This window comes from Dama dama, chromosome 24, assembly GCF_033118175.1.
Source record: "Dama dama isolate Ldn47 chromosome 24, ASM3311817v1, whole genome shotgun sequence".
NCBI lineage: Eukaryota > Metazoa > Chordata > Mammalia > Artiodactyla > Cervidae > Dama > Dama dama.
The window spans coordinates 59,368,430-59,389,121 of NC_083704.1; the positions used below are offsets into that span (position 1 = coordinate 59,368,430).

The 20,692-nt window shown below is 44.8% G+C and overlaps 2 protein-coding genes across 5 annotated transcripts in view; both read left to right on the forward strand.

Annotated features, from left to right (window-relative positions):
• Window positions 1–12,249, forward strand: part of HRH1 (histamine receptor H1) — a 95,844-nt gene extending 83,595 nt beyond the window's left edge. For all 3 annotated transcript variants that reach the window (XM_061128862.1, XM_061128860.1, XM_061128861.1), the window contains exon 2: window positions 9,385–12,249. In XM_061128862.1, coding sequence (XP_060984845.1) covers window positions 9,420–10,886 — 1,467 coding nt within the window. In that variant the 5' untranslated portion in view covers window positions 9,385–9,419 and the 3' untranslated portion in view covers window positions 10,887–12,249. The remainder of the gene's footprint in view (window positions 1–9,384) is intronic.
• Window positions 1–20,692, forward strand: part of ATG7 (autophagy related 7) — a 410,364-nt gene that overhangs the window by 82,829 nt on the left and 306,843 nt on the right. The window lies entirely within an intron of this gene.

Below are 20,692 nucleotides of genomic sequence, written 5' to 3' on the forward strand. Positions count from 1 at the left end.
TCTGTCTTCGTTGTTGAAATCTTGGAAAATGTGAGAGATAATAAATATTATTTACTACCCAGAGGAAACCACTGTTAACATAGCAGAGACTCACCCTCTCTCTAAGCCTGTTAGTTCACAGAACTGACATCATCCTGTCCAAACAACGTCTGTTGTAAATATAATTTCATCATAAGCATCTTCCCATATCATTACTGGTGCTCCATAAATGTGATTATCAATGACTGCAGCTATCCCATAATATGTGTAGTTCCCAAAGGTTAGATTATTTCCTTTTGTTTCTTACCATAAATAATGTTGCAGCGAGCATCTTTATGTGTAGGTTGTTTGTTTTTTTTTAAGATGTGCACATATATTTTCTTTTTTTTTCTTTTTTTTCCCCATTTATTTTTTATTAGTTGGAGGCTAATCACTTTACAATATTGTAGTGGTTTCTGTCATACATTGACATGAATCAGCCATGGATCTACATGTATTCCCCCTCCCAATCCCCCCTCCCACGTCCCTCTCCACTGATCCCTCTGGGTCTTCCCAGTGCACCAGGCCCGAGCACTTGTTTCATGCATCCCACCTGGGCTGGTGATCTGTTTCACCCTAGATAATATACATGTGTCAATGCTGTTCTCTCGAAGCATCCCACCCTTTATGCGTAGGTCTTTATTCATGTTTTGGATTATCATGAAAGAAGTTTCCTGGAAAACGTTGGAAAGTTCACTGAAAGGTATTGGTATTCATCAATAGTACAAATTTTATCTCAAGTTTTTGTTGGTTTGAAGATGCCTGTGAAAACTATGCCCACAGCTTCTGCACTGAGGTCCTTCCTATGCCTTCTGCTGCTCTTTGCCCGTGTGGGTCTTCGTTTCAGAGCTCATCCAGCAAACCCTGAGCATCCACTGGGCATCTATCATGCACCAGCATAGGAGAATGGCAGCAAGGAAAAGGTGTGGTCCCTGCCGTCAGGGAGGTGGTGTCCCCTTTACGACCCTGGGTGTTGACCTTCAGAAGCAGAATTGGTGGGCACACCCCATGCCCTAAAGGTACCCCCTTGTAGTTGCGGAGAATCAAGTAAAGAAAGAATGATAAGATAGGTGACATAAAGGGGAGCATTAGGGTGTCATAAGCACAGAAATAGGAGCAGCTAAGAGCTTCAAGGCGAGAGGATGCTCCAGGAAGGAGAAACAGCACAGGCAGAGGCATAGAGGGTAAAAACACTTACTTACTGGAGAGGGGCATGGCAAGCCACTCCAGTATTCTTGCCTGGGAAATCCCATGGACAGAGGAGCCTGGCGGGCTACAGTCCATGGGGTTGCAGAAGTGTTGGACACGACTGAGCGAATAAACAACTCCGACTGAGCCCCAGCCTGCATCCCCTGACTCCTTATTCTGTGCTCCAGTCTCTTCCAGCAATTCCCTCCCAACACCTCGAACTCAGCTCTGTCCTTTTATTCTTTCTTTTATTCATCCTTAAATCCCTCTTCCTTCCGCCCTGCAAACTTGTACTCGTCCTTCAAAGCCCAGTCACACATCACCCGTGCTCTGATGTCCTTCTCCACATCCCCACTTTACTTTGGGAGAGACTGCTGCTCCCTCCCCTGTCCTGTCATCTGCTGTGATCTTACCTCAGTTATCACACCAGTCCCAGTCAAACAACCGTTGTTGTTCATTCGCTAAGTCGCGGCCGACTCTTTGCGGCCCCATGGACTGCAGCACACCAGGCTTTCCTGGCCTCCACTGTCTCCTGGAGTTTGCTCAGACTCATGTCCATGGAGTCGGTGATGCCATCATGGAATTTCTAGTTTATTTTTTCTGACGCTGTCTGTTTATCTTTTGTTTTTCTTCTCATCCTAATAACAAATGCCTTGAAGTCAGGGGCAGTGCTATTGGCTAGGATTCGGTGATAGAAAACCCAAGCTAATCCAGAGGTGGTTCTGGCTGGTATGGCAACTTCACGATCATCAGTGACCTCAGCTCCTTCCCAGTTACTGCTTCACTTCCCTCATCTTGAGGCTCTTTCTCATGGTCCCAAAATAGCTGCTTAAGCTCTGCTCATCCTCTCAACATTGCAGCCAGCTGGAAGAATGAAGGGCCAAAGAAAAGAACACATCCTTGATTTCTGGAACTTGCCAGCTATGTTTCCATTTCCATTTCATTGGAACTTAGTCATGTGGTCATACCCAGCCACAAAGAAGCCTGGGGAATGTGGTCCTATTCTAGGAAGCCGTGTTTTCATGTGAATAGCAGGAGTCTATTCCTAAATAGAAGAGAAGGGATATTCGGAAACTATTAATAGTTTCTGCCATCAGGAAAAGGAGGGAGAGGTTAGGATGATTCCTCTGAGCTCAATGGGGCTGGCTAGGGGCTTGCTGCATCACTCCCCAAGAAATGGAAGAAAACAGCACAGCTACTGTTAAATGGGCACTTCTGGTATGTCAGGCCCTGTATTAGGAGTTTATCCCTGTTTTAGAGGTGAATACTGAGGCTTCGTGAAGCGAAATATCTTGCCCAGCTAACCAGGGCCCAAGCAGGATGACAGCAGAGGTTGACTGGATTCCCAAAGCCTGGGTTCTGGACTGCTGCCTTCTCCTACTACCCGCATGAGCTCCAAGCCTTGACTGCTGCCCTGTTCTATCACCTGCGTGAGCTCCAAGCCTTCCATGGACCAGCACTGCTTAAATGGGAGAGAAAGAGGAATGGACGAGGTACTGGGAGCCTCATCTCCCGTGTAGCATCTCTCAGATCCTCCAGTTAACCTTGCCTCCCCTTTCTGGATGTCAACGGAAGTTCCTGCCCTGCGGCTCTTTATATCTAAAACCAACAACTGCCTTTCAGAAAGCAGGAGTATTTCTAATTTGGAGCCAGAGCCTCCTCTTCTTGGATACCTCCTGTGACGGGGAGCTCAGTATCTCTCAAGGCAATTCGTTGTATTGTTAGACAACATCTATTTTTTTTGACACTCCTTCCTGAAAGCTGTTTTCTCTGGCATATCCTCCAGTTAGATCTGTGGCTCATTTGCTTCCCAGTGGATATCTGGAAATGTCTAGATATATTTTTGGTTGTCGGGTCTGGGAATGAAGGAGAGGGTGTTGTTGGTATCTCAGAGTAGATGCTGGGGGTGCTGCTAAACATCCAACGAGGCACAGGACACCCCTTTACAACAAAGATTTATCCAGCTCAAAATGTCAATAGAATGAACGCTGAAAAACTCTGAGTCAGACCTAGTTTTGAATCTTGGCTTCCCCAACCACTTCTAGCCGTGTGACTTTGAGTAAGTCAATGTTCTCCTCTGAGCCTGAGCTCACCGTTTCCTCCTCTCTGCCTTGGAGATCATCAGAAAACCTCGCTGTGGGCTTGTGGTGGGTACTTACTTACTCACAGATTTCTGAAAAGTCCCAGGGGCTAGCTGCCCCAGTCGGCACTCCCAGGGTGTGGATGGACAGTTGACCACCTTCATTTGCTGGCACGTGGACCTGATTGGATTAGACTGTAATCACCCTAGTAAAAATTCCACTGCAGCTCAGTGGAATTCCAAATTCCACTGGTTTTGGAATGGAGCTATTGCCTCAACTCAGAAATGATGGCTTGCCTCTTAGAGAGGAAGGACCCATTTCTGCTTGTCACAACATTGTCATCACAGGGGGTTAGTGGAGCACTCCTGCTCACTGTTTCAACTGATGCTCCAGACAGCCCTGGAGGGAGGGGGTACCGTGGCCTGCTCCTCGAGGGACATGGTGCTGTTGAGAACCCTTGATGCCCTGGTTCTTTCTTCTAGAAATGCCCTGTCCCGAGTGCCTCCTGAGGTTCGGTTCTCTCTCCCCAGGGCACATCCTCTCTGTAGGCTCGACCTTGACCCCAGAGAGGGCACGTCAGAGCCCAGCAGGGACTGGGCAGCCTGAGGGGGGTGTGGCATCCTGAGCAGCCTTGTGAACCCACGTCCCCAGGTACCGCCCACCCTCGGCCAGAGTGCCTGGCATCCCTTTGGCGCTGAGGGAGGGAAAACCGTTCAAAGATCATTCCCCGAGGAGCTCAGATCCCCAAGGGAGGGGAAAGTACCTTCCATTAGCTTTGTCACTGCGTGGGGCCTTTTCAGGGATCAGGTGAGAAAAGAGAGGCCAGAATGGCAGTCACCCAGCGCTGCGCTCAGGATGGCCCCACGCTCGGGTCACTGCTCTGCTGCCTCCATCCTGCAATGATTAATAACTTTCTGGCTTTTCATTTTGCCCTGGGCCCTGCATATTATGTCCAGAGTGGGACGCGCAGGATATGCAGATGTGACCACCCCCTCTGGCTGCCCTCTGGCTGCCCTCCCAGTGGGACCCACTGTTCCCAGGAGCCCAGTCTCTGGGGCACGTGTGCCGTCTGGCTCCCTTCTTGTCCCCCTGCCAGCCTCCCAGCCGCAGCTCCACGTATGTCTGTAGCAGCCTGGGTACTGCACTCCCCTTTCCAGGAATCCTTCTTCTGAACCACATGGTTCCAAAGAACAAAAGGGGGTTTTCTTGTTCCTAAAATGGATCCCTGAGCTGAAAAGAAACCTTTTACCAGTAAATATCTGTTGAATGAATGAGTTCTGAGCCGAGATATTTTGGAGCATCCTGCTTCTTGTTCATTTGTTTATTCAATTCACAAATATTTCTTGATATGCTCCTTTTATCTTTATAATGTTATCAAAATAATGTGCCTAAACTCTGAAAAAGAAACTGTGGTAAAAAACGGAGCTTATGATGATACTTAAGTGAGGAGTGCAGAGTTCCAAAGAATACAAGGAGAGATAAAAAAGCCTTCCTCAGTGATCAATGCAAAGAGATAGAGGAAGACTATAGAATGGGAAAGACTAGAGATATCTTCAAGAAAATTAGAGATAGAAGAACTAAAGAGTCTCTTGATGGAAGTGAAAGAGGAGAGTGAAAAAGTTGGCTTAAAACTCAACATTCAGAAACTAAGATTATGGCATCTGGTCCCATCACTTCATGGCAAATAGACAGGGAAATAGTGGAAACAGTGACAGACTTTATTTTGGGGGGCTCCAAAATCACTGCAGAGGTGACTGCAGCCATGAAGTTAAAAGACGCTTACTCCTTGGAAGAAAAGCTATAACCAACCTAGACAGCATATTAAAAAGCAGAGATATTACTTTGCTGGTCAAAGCTATGATTTTTCCAATAGTCATCTATGGATGTTAGAGTTGGACTATAAAGAAAATTGAGTACCAAAGAATGGATGCTTTTGAACTGTAGTGTTGGAGAAGACTCTTGATAGTCCCTTGGACTGCAAGGAGATCCTACCAGTCCATCCTAAAGGAAATCAGTTTTGAGTATTGATTGGAAGGACTGAAGCTGAAACTGAAACCCCAATACTTTGGCCACCTGATGCGAAGAGCTGACTCATTGGAAAAGACCCTGATGCTGGGAAAGATTGAGGGTGGGAGGAGAAGGGGACAACAGAGGATGAGATGATTGGATGACATCACTGACTAAATGGACATGAATTTGAGTAAGCTCCAGGAGTTGGTGATGGACAGGGAGGCCTGGCTTGCTGCAGTCCATGGGGTCGCAAAGAGTCAGACACAACTGAGCAACTGAACTGCACTGAACTAAGTGAGGAAGATAAGGTTATGCTGTATTAGTTTTCTCCAATATTTTATCTTTCTTTGGAACTGAAGTGTAGTTGATTTACAATATTAGCTTCTGGTGTATGGCAAGCTGATTCAGTTTTATATATATGTATATATATACACACATGTAATATATATATATTCTTTTTCGTATTATTTTCCATTATGGTTTATTACAGGATAGTGAATATCGTTTCCTGTGCTATACAGTAAGATCTTGTTGTTTATCTACTATATTTTCTCCCACATTTTATTATGAAAAGTATCAGTGAAATAGAGAATTTAGAAACATTATACAGTGAACACCGATACAGTTTTGTTTTATTTTTTAGATTCCACATATAAGTGATATCATACAGTATTTGTCTTTGTCTGACCTAATTCACTAGGCATTGTATTTTTATTGAGGTTATTGTTATTCAGTCGCTAAGTGACATCTGACTCTTTGCGACCCCATGGACTGCAGCATGCCAGGCTTCCCTGTCTTTCATTGTTTCCCAGAGTTTGCTCAGATTCATGTCAGTGGAGTTGGTGATGCTATCTAACCATCTCATTCTCTGCCACCCTCTACTCCTTTTGCCTTCAGTCTTTCCCAGCATCAAGGTCTTTTCCAATGAGTCAGCTCTTCGCATCAGATGGCCAAAGTATTGGAGCTTCAGCTTCAGTATTAGTCCTTCCAATGAACTTTCAGGGTTGAATTCCTTCAGGATTGACTGGTTTGATCTCCTTGCTGTCCAAGGGACTCTCAAAAGTCTTCTCCAGCACAATTCAAAAGCATCAGTTCTTCAGTGCTCAGCCTTCTTTAAGGTACCACTCTCAGATCTGTACGTGACTACTGGAAAGACCATAACTTTGACTAGATTGAACCTTTGTCGGCCAAGTGATGCCTCTGCTTTTTATTAATGTCGACTAAAAGATGTGTACAGCTTGAGAGTTGTTACGTCTTATTTGGGGCAAAATGAGGACTACAGCCTGGGAGACAGCCCCTCAGATAGCTCTGAGAGGCTGCTGCAGAGAGGCAGTTGGGGAAGGTCAATATATAAGATTTCGGTGAAGGGGGAGTTCAGTGCAATCAAGAGCTTACTCTACAAAAGTTTTTCTGCTAGTCACAAGGAGCTGATGTCACCATGAAGGGATTTAGTGTTTTTCTAAATGTGAAGCAATACAAGGATTGGGATCATGAAATCGGTTCCTGGAAATATCTAACTATCTGAAGACCTGTTCCACTCGATTCCCTGGAGAACAGAATGCCTCACTGCACCCTGGATTCCTTCAACAGGGGGAGCTGAAGGTCAGCAGCTGCAGCAGCACAAAGTTCAATCTCCACAGAGGCAGATGGCAAATGCTATTGTTGTTCAGTCACTGGCAAATGCTCTTGGCAAGTACCAGTTTGTAGTTGACAGGCAAGTACCAGTTTGTAGCTGACAATATGCTGTCTAGGTTTGTCATAGCTTTCCTTCCAAGGAGCAGATGTCTTTTAATTTCATGGGGGCAATCACCATCCGCAGTGATTTTGGAGCCCAAGAAAATAAAATCTGTCACTGCTTCCACTTTTTCCTCTTCTATTTGCCATGAAGGGATGAGACTGGATGCCATGATCTTAGTTTTTTGAATGTTGAGGTTTAAGCCAGCTTTTTCACTCTTCTCTTTCACCCTCATCAAAATGCTCTTTAGTTCCTCTTTGCTTTTTGTCAGTAGAGTGGTATCATCTGCATATCTGAGGTTGTTCACTAAGCATAATGTGTTCTAAGTCCATCTATATTGTTGCAGATGGCAACTTTTATTTCTTTGTTATGGCTGAGTAGTATTCCATTGTGTATATGTATGTATGTATATATATATTGATTGAGGCATATATATATATATATATATATATATATATATATCTTCTCTATTCATTTGTTGATGGGCCCTTGGGTTGCTTCAGTATCTTGGCAGTTGTCAATAACACTGCAGTGAACATTGGGGTAGAAGTACCTTTTTGAATTAGGGCTTTTGTTTTTGTCAGATGTATACCCAGATGTGAAACTGCTAGGTCACATGGTAGTTCTGTTTTTAGTTTTTTAAGGCACCTCCATACTGTTCTCCATAATGGTTATACAAATTTACATTCCTACCAACAGTGTACAAGATGCCCGTTTCTCTACATCCTCACCCGCATTATTTGTGTTCTTTTTGCTGATCGCCATTCTGACAGGTGTGAAGTGATGTGTCATTGTGGTTTTGATTCACATTTATTTCCCTGATGATTAGTGCTGTGGAGCTTCTTTCATGTGCTAGTTGGCCATCTGCATGTCCTCTTTGGAAAAATGTCTATTAGGGTCTTCTGTCCATTTTTCAATCAGCTTCTTTGGTTTTGTGTTTTTTTTTTCAATGTTGAGTCATATGAGCTGTTTATATACGTTCAATATTAACCTCTTATCAATCATATCATCTGCAAATATCTTCTCCCATTCAGTAGACTGTCTCTCCATTTTGCCCGTGGATCCTTTTGCTGTGCAAAAGAATTCAAATTTAATTAGGTCCATTTGTTTTGGGGCGGGTTTTGCTTTTTCTCTTTAAAAATCATAAGAATGTAGCCTTCTACCCAAGAATTTATCTGGCTTTGCCTTAATGTAGAAGTAATTTTTTTTGCTGAAATATCAAGAGACATTTACACTGTTAGTATTTCTCAGTTTTCCTTAAACTCATACCACTTTTTGACTGATATAAAAATCTAACAACACCTTCTGGAAGTTTTAATATGTACCTTGACCTCCCCCCCAGTTGAGGATCAACTGTAGTAGTCTGTTTTCAGTATAGTCCCACTAAGCAGAGGTTGTGTTACATTTACTTTGCATAGTTTATGTAATGAAAAAAGAAATTCAAATATAAAAGTGAAATGATAAAAATACTTTCTCAGATAACATAATCCTCTTCCCATTTGAGAACCATTCATCTAAGCAGATTTTCTAGATTTATTTCATGCTTTATGTGCCCTGGTAACCCTCCCTTATATTGGTTAGCAGTGCTTTAGATCCAAGTAAAAACTCTCACAACAGTGACTTAAAAAGATATTTGAGTATTTCTCATAATAACCAGCCTGGTGGAAGAAGACTCCAGGGTCAGCTCAGCAGCTCAGTAATAACTAGGCTCTGAGTTGGTATCTCAGTGGTTTTCTTGATGTTTCCCTGATGGCCCCAAGATGATTGCCATTGCTCCATTCATCACTTCCTATCACAAAGAAGACGGTGAATAGGAAACACCCTTGTATTCATTTTGCTCATTTGTCAGAGAGGAAGAACTTTTCCAGAACCCCAACTCTGCCATGAGACTTCCCCATCTACCTTGTCAGCCACAGGTATGTCTCACACCCACTCCTAGACCAGCCACTGGCAAAGAGAAACAGCGGCACCGTATGCAGCTTAGACCAATCGTGATGCAACCCGCCTCCCAGCATGCGTGTACAACAGGGGACTTGTACAAACCTCACCTTGTCTTAGCCCATGCCCCCTCCACTAGAATGTGAGCTCCTGGAGGACAGAGGCTTTTGCTTTGTTCACTGGTGTATTCCCAGCACCCAGGACAATGCCCAGCATTGCAATGAATAGTCAATAATTGAAGGAAGGAGGGGCTGGCTAAGGAGGCAGGGAGTATGGGCTGCAGGTAACCAACAGTGTCTATCATCCTGATCGCATACAACCGTGGTTCAATGCCTGCGACAGCGCTGAGTGATGCTGCTGATCACGGGACCTCTGACCTGAATCCTTATGTCTTTCTTCCCCCCCCCCCACCAGGGACTGAGCCATAGCTGGAGGCTACACTTGTGCCAATGACCTGTCCCAACTCCTCCTGTGTCTTTGAAGACAAGATGTGTGAGGGGAATAAGACCGCCCCTGCCAACGATGCCCAGATGATATCCCTGGCAGTGGTCCTAAGCACCATCTCCTTGGTCACGGTGGGACTCAACCTGCTGGTCCTGTATGCTGTGCGCAGCGAGCGGAAACTGCACACGGTGGGGAACCTCTACATCGTCAGCCTCTCAGTGGCCGATCTGATTGTGGGGGCGGTCGTCATGCCCATGAACATCCTCTACCTCCTCATGTCTAGGTGGTCCCTGGGGCGCCCTCTCTGCCTCTTCTGGCTTTCCATGGACTATGTGGCCAGCACGGCGTCCATCTTCAGCGTCTTCATCTTGTGCATCGACCGCTACCGCTCCGTGCAACAGCCCCTCAAGTACCTGCGGTACCGTACCAAGACCCGAGCATCCGTCACGATCCTAGCCGCCTGGTTTCTCTCCTTCCTCTGGATTATCCCCATTCTGGGCTGGCGTCGCTTCCGGCCGGAGACCCCAGAGCCCCGGGGGGACAAGTGTGAGACGGACTTCTACAACGTCAGGTGGTTCAAAATCATGACCGCTATCATCAACTTCTACCTGCCCACCTTGCTCATGCTCTGGTTCTATGCTAAGATCTACAAAGCCGTGCGGGAACACTGCCAGCACCGGGAGCTCATCAACGGGTCCTTCCCCTCCTTCTCTGACGTGAAGATGAAGCCGGAGAACCTCCAGGTGGGCGCTAAGAAACCGGGGAAGGAATCCCCCTGGGAGATTCTCAAAAGGAAGCCGAAAGACACCGAGGGTGGACCGGTCTTGAAGCCACCACCCCAAGAGCCAAAGGAGGTGACATCTCTAGGTGTCTTCAGCCAAGAGAAGGATGGAGAACCGGGCAAATTCTACTGCTTCCCACTTGACACTGTGCAGATGCAGCCAGAGGCAGAGGGGTGTGGCAGGGGCTACGCAGCCATCGACCAGAGCCAGACCCGGCTGGAGATGGGTGAGCAGGGCCTGAGCATGCCTGGAGCTAATGAGGCCTTAGAGGATCAGATCCTAGGTGACAGCCAGTCCTTCTCCCGGACAGACTCGGACACCCCTGCAGAGCCGACACCTGGGAAACGCAAGTCGCCAAGCGAGTCCAGCACAGGCCTGGAGTACATCAAGTTCACTTGGAAGAGGCTCCGCTCGCATTCAAGACAGTATGTGTCTGGGTTGCACATGAACCGAGAGCGGAAGGCCGCCAAGCAGTTGGGTTTTATCATGGCGGCCTTCATCATCTGCTGGATTCCTTACTTCATCTTCTTCATGGTCATTGCCTTCTGTGAGAGCTGCTGTAACCAGCATGTGCACATGTTCACCATCTGGCTGGGTTACATCAACTCCACGCTGAACCCCCTCATCTACCCCTTGTGCAATGAGAACTTCAAGAAGACCTTCAAGAAAATTCTGCACATTCGTTCCTAGGAGAGGCTCCTGGGGCATGCAACCAAGTGATGCTTAATGACGTCCCTGAAGGAAGTGAAGGAGGAAGCCTGTTGCCTTGCCAGGCCCCTGGGCTTTCTGGAGTCGGAAGAATGGTCTTAGGGGCTGGGGAGTTTGGAAAGTTCATAGGCGCAGTGGGAAGAACAGCAGATGGCGGTGGTCAGCAGAGAGCAGAATATTTGCAAGAGACTCAGCTCTGTCTGAGCTCTCCTATTCCTCGGGAATGTGGGGACCTCCGACTCACACTGTAATTCCAGCTTTCAAACTCAAATTATTGGGCTACTGAAGGGACGTGTGGGGAGAGTTCCAGTGGAACTCCGGAGCCCTCTTCAAATGGAGCTCCATGACTGTGGTGCAGAGACCTTAGACATGCAGATAGATGCTGTCCCCTGCCAGTGGTCACCTTGAAAGGCAGGACAGCTATTCCACTGTGACTGCCACGTCTCAGAACACCTCTTTTCTGAGCCTCTTTTGCAGCTTTCTCCAGATCCAGTGTCTGAACCACCCTGGCTATTCCACCTCATTATTTCTCACTCACACACATCTTAAGAGTTGATGGGAAATGATGCAGTCTGCACATCCATCATTTTCAAACCCAAATTCCGTTCTTCTATTAAAGAAGAGGTTAAATGCCTCCCTCAAAGAGAAAAGGAATATGTGTTAGATGGTTGTCTATTAGAAACAAAAAAAGAGGAGTGGGGAGAAGAAAGCCATATTGCTTGAGGGATGTGCCAGGTTGATGTCATTTAAGCCCGATGACACCCCACAACAGGAGGATGGTATTACTAGAAAAGCAAATGGAGGAACAGCAAGGTGCAATAAGGTACCCAAGATCACACAACTAGTTATAAGAAAGCTGGAGCAAACATCCTATGGTTTTAACTCACTGTAACACATTTTCTCCGAAAGGCAAAAATTTGTTCTATTCAGTACACACACACACACACACACACACACACACACACAGAGTTCCTGAGTGGTGGTGGCAGTTCACAAGAGTATGTTAAGAGGAGGAACAGCTGACATAGAATGTGGCCACAGGTGATACTTTTAGAAGGAACAGTATACTTTGTCATCTGTGAATTCTGCTGTGTTTATCCAAGAAACTTCATCATGTACTTTTATGGTCACACTTTTAAAGTCAAAACTTACAAAGGCATGGGAACAGGCAGTTTTACTCGGTGTTTATGTTGCAGTCTGGTTGTGATTATATTTTAAAACTGGATGCTAAACTATAATATATGTAGCCAGTGGGAATGCCTGTACAAGCTAGTATTTTATGTCTTGTGTTCCTGTTTGCATGATCTGTTAAAATGAGAGATTTTTACCTACTAAAATATGATCTTTGAAGCTATACTGTTGTAAGATTGATTTATTTAATTCTGCCTTTCTGAGTCTCTTGGACTTAAGATTTTGGAAGGACTGATGCTGAAGCTGAAACTCCAATACTTTGGCCACCTCATGCGAAGAGTCAGCTCATTGGAAAAGACCCTGATGCTGGGAGGGATTGGGGGCAGGAGGAGAAGGGGATGACAGAGGATGAGATGGCTGGATGGCATCACCGACTCCATGGACATGAGTTTGAATAAACTCCAGGAGTTGGTGATGGACAGGGAGGCCTGGCGTGCTGTGATTCATGGGGTTGCAAAGAGTTGGACATGACTGAGTGACTGAACTGAACTGAACTGAAATGTAATGTTAAATGTTACAAGATTTGATACAAGGTTTCCCTTTTGTTTCTGGTCATATTTGTAAATGTCTTTAGAAAAGGACTTACTTTTTATAACAAGCTTCACTCTCTACTTTGCACCTCCCAAAGCTCTCCTCCCTCAAAACTGGAGGGAGCCAAAGAGACTTTTTCCATGTCAGAAACCAGGAAGAGTTGCTTCCTGGGTCCCCTCCAGACCAAGGAGCACTTTTAAGTCTTTCTAAAGACCACCCCACGCAGGCAAATGGCTAAGTACCCATTACTGATATTGATGAACAGTTGAAGCAACTAGTGAAGCCAAGTGGTTACAAGCTCAGACCTTGGTCAACGAGATCTGGATTTGAATCTGACAAGAATAAAAATGGTCAGTATAATTTTCCAGAGCATAAAAAACAAGATTCCATGCATTGTTGTGCATGGTGTTTACGGGGCTTGCAGAGTAAATGGTACCCAGTGGGGACTCGGAGTTTTAAAGTGTACTGAGCATATACTTCGTGCTTTACCACTTTTATCTAATCTTTACAACAACCTTGTGAGGCAGATTTCTGTGGTTTTACAAATAGGTAAACCATAGCACAGAGGGGTTAATAAGAACCGAGTCTAAGACCTGATTCTGGAATGGGCTTCCTTTCCATGGTATCAACCTGTTCTTCCTCCAACTCTCTGGATGATTGAATTAACTGTTGAATTCATGAAAGGCAGTGGACTAGGGTGCAGATGTAACTTAGCCCTAGCCCACTCAAGAAAGAATTAGTGGCTGATGACTTAGACAAAATCCAGTTGAAACCAGGCTCCCTGCTCCAAATACGAAAATAAATGCCTTCTTGGAAAAGGCTGTTAGAGACCTTGGTTATAGATTAGAACTTGATTACACATTTTAGATTAAAAAGAAGCCACCCCCTTGGGTTTCTCTTTATGGACTTAAAGCTGATGAGCTTGAAGTCAATTCCTCCACTGACCAGTGTGTGAAGCTTACCAAATATTGGCTTCTTTTTAACAACTTACAAGGTTTACAACAATGCATGTTGCATGAGCTTTTTAAGAGCAGTTTTCTCCAAGTTGTTAAGTTAGAGTAACAGATGCTTGTTTTTCTTCACTGCTGCATGTGGAGGAAGGTTCAATATGCTTTGTCCCCAGATCACTGCTATTCCAGGAAAAGGCCAAGTGGCAGAGAGGGGACTGCAGGTGAGGTGGGGAAAACAATGGGTCAAAACAAGAGGAAACCAGGGGAGGTGGGCATGTTACTGAGTCCACGCTCCTACTGTTCCTGCATGACAGGCCAGTAAATCAAGAGATGAGTTGTTGGAGCAAAGAATACTGACTTTACTTTGAAAGCCAATGGACCAAAAAGAAGGTGGACTAGTCCCCCAAAGAATTGTCTTCCCTGAGTTAGAATTCAGGCTTATTTTATACTAAAAGGGGAGGGGATAAAAGAATATATTCTTCACTAATGTGTTCATAGCTTAAATATATTCAAAGGAAGAATAAACTCATCCTTAGCATTTATTTTCATCCTTCAGTTCAATTCAGTTCAGTCACTGAGTCATATCCGACTCTTTGCGACCCCATGGACTGCAGCACACCAGGCTTCCCTGTCCATCACCAGCTCACAGAGCTTATTAAAACTCATGTCCATCGAGTCGGTGATGCCACCCAACCATCTCATCCTCTGTTGTCCCCTTCTCCTCCCACCTTCAATCTTTCTCAGCATCAGGGTCTTTTCCAATGAGTAAGTTCTTCGTGTCAGGTGGCCAAAATATTGGAGTTTCAGCTTTAATATCAGTCCTTCCAATGAATATTCAGGACTGATTTCCTTTAGGATGGACTGGTTGGATCTCCTTGCAGTCCAAGGGACTCTCAAGAGTCGTCACCAGCACCACAGTTCAAAAACATCAATTCTTTGGTGCTCAGCTTTCTTTGTAATCTGAAGGCAATATGAAAACCATCAATTACATCATCATATAAATCTATAAAAGCTTGCAAACCCATTCCATCCAGTAGAAATTGCCATAGATTTTTGACATTGCTAAGTTAACGTTACTGCAAAGGCTGGGTTTGCCTTTTGGTGCATGTTGAGCCAAAAGACACAACCAAACCCAAGAGCAGAAGGAAGGATTTATTCTGTGCAGAATAAGTATTTATTCCTTGTTGTAAGGAGAACACCAGAGATCTTTCCCAAGGCAGTGTCTCCCAACAGCAAAATTGGGGAAGATTTAAGCTATGGTTGTTTGCATATTCATGAAGGAGCTTGGGTGTTGATTGAGGTCCCAAGAATCAGAAAAGGTCAACATCATCATCCTTCAGGTTGCAACTGATCTGGTGGCTGAGCTCCTGGGGCAGTGGGGTGGGGGGTGCAAATTAAATTCTGCAGAGCAGCTCAAGAAAGTGCTTCAGGCTAGTATTTACCATTGAAACAAATCTGGGAATCTTTACAACAGATATTATTTTTGCTTATCATTACTTCTCTTGCTTGATAACAGTCAAGGTGTTCCTGCAGGGGTTGTTGTTGTTGTTGTTGTTCCCTTAAGATCATTAATTACTGAGACCTGTTCAATGATAAGCACTGTGGCCGGGCTCAGATCACAAAATAACTAAGGCCAAAAATAGCTTCTCTTATGTCAAGAAACCCATGCCTGGTTCTCTTTCTCTGGGGACCCCCTACGCTATTTGCTTACACTTACAAAATATCTGTTCAGAAAAATCCATGAGTCTCCCGATTGGCCATTTGATAGATCGGTCATTCGGTTACTTAGCTGGCAGAAAATAGCTTGCCTCTCTTTTGAAAATGGGTCTCCTAGAAGAGAAATGTAAGTCTCAAGGGCAAGGCGAAGGAGATTATGGGCTCTCCTGGCTGTGATGCACTTGAAGAGCTGTAAAGAAACAATGCTGCTAAGACCTACATTGCCAACACATCATGCCACAATTTCTTGGGCTTACAAAACCTAGGTTGTGCAACGGTTCCCATTGTGCAGGGAAGTGTGATGTCCTCAGCTGAGCCGTAAGAGAAGTGATGAAGGTACACTGACTTGGATCACTGTGGTCTTGAATAAGTGTAATGGGCCTCCCTGCCCCACTATGTCTGAGAATGTTCTCTGTCTTTTTATGGCTCCTGGTCATGCATCTTCCTTGAGGCTCACCATCTTGGTGCCCCAGGGGTCTGCCTCCCCAGTATTGGGGAGCTGGGGGTGATCTGCTCTGAGCCTCACCCCATTCCCTGCTAACATGGAGGCCACATTTGTGACCTAGGTGACCATCTACTTGGGATGCCCAGACCTCATCTAATAATTTAACAAATGCTTTTGAGCACTTCTTGGGCCAGTCCTTGGGATCAGGCCTTAGGAGACAATAGAGGTCATGTCAGATATGGTTTCCACCCCATGGATCTACTACAGGGTTGCAAGTGACAGAAACAAACTTTGTGAATGGCTACTGGCATGTTTTGTGGAATCCAGGAACACTGGATGACCTCACTTCTGAAAGGCTTAAGCCAAGTCAGTTTCTGGAACCTCATCAACCAGAATCTGAGGACATTCCCACTAGAATGTTGCCATTGACTTATATGAATCATTCCTATCTCTACTTGCTATGAGCATCAGTTCAAAAGTCCAAAGCTAGGGTGAAGAATCGTCTTATATCCACCTCTGCTGCAATCAGCTCTAAAGGGAGGTGGGGGCCAGTTGGCACAACATGGGCAGAGGACCAACAGTTTCCAGAGGAGTAGGAATCACAGTGAGCAGAGCAGAAACTCTAAAAAAAAAAAAAAAAAAAAAAAAAAAAAGATGCATTACAAGGATCTTGAAGTCCAGCAGAGGAAATCTTATAAAGAACTACATTCAACTCAGCCTCATAGATGCTTAATTAACCGAAACTCAGGGGTAGGTGGGTGTCAGGCACATTTTCACTTAGGAGGTGACATCTCCACTTATCTTTTTTTAAACCAAGTTTATTACATTCAGTATATACAGTAATGCATGTGTGCTCAGTCACTTCAATCGTGTCCAACTCTTTGCAACCCCATGGACTATAGGCCGCTAGGGTCCTCTGTCCATGAAGTTCTCCAGGCAAGAATACTGGAGTGGCTTGCTGTTTCCTACTCCAGGGGATCTTCCCCACCCAGGGATCGAACCCAAGTCTCCTGCGGCTCCTGCATTGCAGGCGGATTCTTTAGCGCTGAGCCACTGGGGAAGCCCAATGTATACAGTGAAATGCACCTATTTTAAATGCAGAGCTCCATAAGTTTTGACAGATGTGTACACCCATGTCATCTCCATCTCAATCAAGATATAGAAGACTTCTATCACCTTAGAAAGAATCTCACGCCCCTTTGCAGATAATGCTCTCCTTTAGGCCCCAGGCAGCCACTGAAGTGACTCTGTCACTATAGATTAGTTTTGTTGTTTCTAGAACTTTCTGCAAGTGGAACTGTACAGTATGGACTCTTTCTCCATCAATATTTTGCCTAAGATTCAAACACATTTCAAAACTGTGTTTTGGAGACTAAGAGAAAGAGAGAGAGGATATTGTCGGGATGGAGACATGAAAGCAGAGTGTGCTTTAAACACCAGAATTAGTTTAGTATGACTGACACATGCAGTCTGAGGGGCAGTGGCAGGGCAGCAGCCTGATAAAGTGGAAAGAGATGACAACGTTGAATTCTACCTGAGCCCTGCATTCTTGAAAAAAATGGATGGTGAAGAAATCTCCCAACTCTTTTGTCCTCTGGCAATGGTTTACTGCAAAGAAACACCTCATCCCGTAGGACCTACAGAAGATTCCTGATTGCTTCACTAGGGTACCTGGGGCAAGGCGACACACAGTCCTTCTGAATTCCTATTCTTTACCATATAAAAGATTCCCTGAACTACTGGTTTCCACTGATCAATAGAACAAAATGCTGGTCAACAAAATTTTAAACTCCTCTCATTTTTCCAGTCTCTTTAATTTTGACACACAGTAGGCCTGAGTCTGTGCAGTCAAAGCTATGGTTTTTCTAGTAGTCATGTAGGGATACGAGAGTCGGATCTTGAAGAAGGCTGAGTGCTGAAGAATGGATGCTTTCAAAACTGTGGTGTTGGAGAAGACTCTTGAGAGTCCCCTGGACCAGAAGGAGATCAAACCAGTCAATCCTAAAGAAAATTAATTCTAAATATTCATTGCAAGGACGGATGCTAAAGGTGAAGCTCCAGTACTTTGGCCACCTGATGCAAAGAGTCAGCTCACTGGAAAAGACCCTGATGCTGGGAAAGATTGAGGGCAGAAGTTCTGAGAAGGGGGTGACAGAGGATGAGACGGTTTGATGGCATCACCGTCTCAGTGGACATGAGTTTGAGCAAACTCTGGCAGATAGTGAATGACAAGGAAGCCTGGCATCCCGCAGTCCATTGGGTCACAAAGAGTCAGACATGACTTAGTGACTGAAAAACTGAACAACAAGAGCCCAAGGTGAGCTTCCCAGGTGGCCTAGTGGTAAAGAATCTGCCTGCCAGTGCAGGAGACATAAGAGACGTGGGTTTGATCCCTGGGTTGGGAAGATCCACTGGAGGAGGTCATGGCAGGCCACTCCAGTGTTCTTGCTGGAGAATCCCATGGACAGAGGAGCCTGGTGGGCTACAGTCCATGGGGTCCCAGAGAACTGGACACAACTGCAGCAATGTAGCACACACACAGCCTGAGTCAGCAGATAACTCCTTCTGAGAACAGGGACACGCTCTACACAGTCAGCAAAAACAAGACCGGGAGCTGACCGTGGCTCAGGTGATGAACTCCTTATTGCCAAATTCAGACTTAAATAGAAGAAAGTAGGGAAAACCACTAGACCATTCAGGTATGACCTAAATCAAATCCCTTACAATTATACAGTGGAAATGACAAGTAGATTCAAGGGATTAGATCTGATAGATAGAGTGCCTGATGAATTATGGACGGAGGTTCGTAACCTTGTACAGGAGGTGATGATCAAAACCATACCCAAGAAAAAGAAATGCAGAAAGGCAAAATGGTTGTCTGAGGAGGGCTTATAAATAGTTGAGAAAATAAGAGAAGTGAAAAAAAAGGAGAAAAGGAAAGATATATCCATCTGAATACAGAGTTCCAAAGAATAGCAAGGAGAGATAACAAACCCTTCCTAAGCGATCAGTGAAAGAAATAGAGGAAAACAACAGAATTGGAAAGACTAGAGATCTCTTCAAGAAAATTAGAGATACCAAAGGAATATTTCATGCAAAGTGAAAGTGAAGTCTCTCAGTCGTGTCTGACTCTTTGCAACCCCATGGACTGTAGCCTACCAGGCTCCTCCTTCCTTGGGATTTTCCAGGCAAGAATACCGGAGTGGGTTGCCATTTCCTTCTCCGGAGATCTTCCCAATCCAGGGATCGAACCTGGGTCTCCCGCAATGTAGGCAGATGCTTTACCGTCTGAGCCACCAGGGAAGCCATTTCATGCAAAGATGGGTTCAATAAAGGACAGAAACAGTATGGACCTAACAGAAGCAGAAGATACTAAGAGGTGGCAAGAATACACAGAAGAACTATTCAAAAAAGATCTTAATGACCCAGATAACCACGATGGTGTGATCGCTCACCTAGAACCAAACATCCTGGAAAGTGAAGTCAAGTGGGCCTTAGGAAGCATCACTATGAAAAAAGCTAGTGGAGGTGATGGAATTCCAGTTGAGCTATTTCAAATCCTAAAAGTTGTTGCTGAGAAAGTGTTGCACTCAATATGTCAGCAAATTTGGAAAACTCCGCAGTGGCCACAGGACTGGAAAAGATCAGTTTTCATTCCAATCCCAAAGAAAGGTAATGCCAAAGAAAGTTCAAGCTACCACACAATTGCACCTATCTCACATGCTAGCAAAGTTATGCTCAAAATTCTCCAAGCCAGGCTTCAACAGTACATGAACCAAGAACTTCCAGATATTCAAGCTGGATTTAGAAAAGACAGAGAAACCAGAGATCAAATTGCCAACATCTGTCGAGTTATAGAAAAAGCAAGAGAATTCCAGAAAAACATCTACTTCTGGTTCATTGACTATGCTAAAGCCTTTGACTGTGTGGATCACAACAAACTGTGGAAAATTCTTAAAGAGATGGGAATACCAGACCACCTTATCTGCCTTCTGAGAAATCTGTATGCAGGGCAAGAAGCAACAGTTAGAACTGAGCATGGAACAACAGACTGGTTCCAAATCGGGAAAGGGGTATGTCAAGGCTGCATATTGTCACCCTGCTTATTTAACTTATAAGCAGAATACATCATGAGAAATGTTGGATTGGATGAAGCACAAGCTGGAATCAAGACTGCCAGGAGAAATATCAATAACCTCACATATGCAGATGACACCACCCTTATGGCAGAAAGTGAAGAGGAGCTAAAAAGCCTCTTGATGAAAGTGAAAGAGAAGAGTGAAAATGCTGGTTTAAAACTCAACATTCAAAAAATGAAGATCATGGCATCTGGTCCCATCACTTCATGGCAAATAGATGGGAAAACAATAGAAACAGTGATAGACTTTATTTTCTTGGGCTCAAAAATCACTGCAGAGGTGACTGCAGCCATGAAATTAAAAGATGCTTGCTCCTTGGAAGAAAAACTATGACCAACCTAGACAGCATATTAAAAAGCAGAGACATTACTTTACTGACAAAGATTCATATAGTCAAAACTACGGTTTTTCCAGTAGTCATGTATGGATGTGAGAGTTGGACCATACAGAAAGTTGAGCACTGAAGAACTGATGCTTTTGAACTGTGGTGTTGGAGAAGACTTGAGCATCCTTTGTAATCCAAGGAGATCAAACCAGCCAATCCTCAAGGAAATCAGTCCAAAATATTCATTGGAGAACTGATGCTGAAGCTGAAGGTCCAATACTTTGGTCATCTGATGCAAAGAACTGACTCATTGGAAAAGACCCTGATGCTCAAATGATTGAAGGCAGGAGGAGAAGGGGATGACAGAGGATGAGATGATTGGATGCTATCACTGACTTGATGGACATGGGTTTGAGCAAGCTCTGGGAGCTGGTAATGGACAGGGAAGCCTGGCATACTGCAGTCCATGGGGTCAGAGAGAGTCAGACACG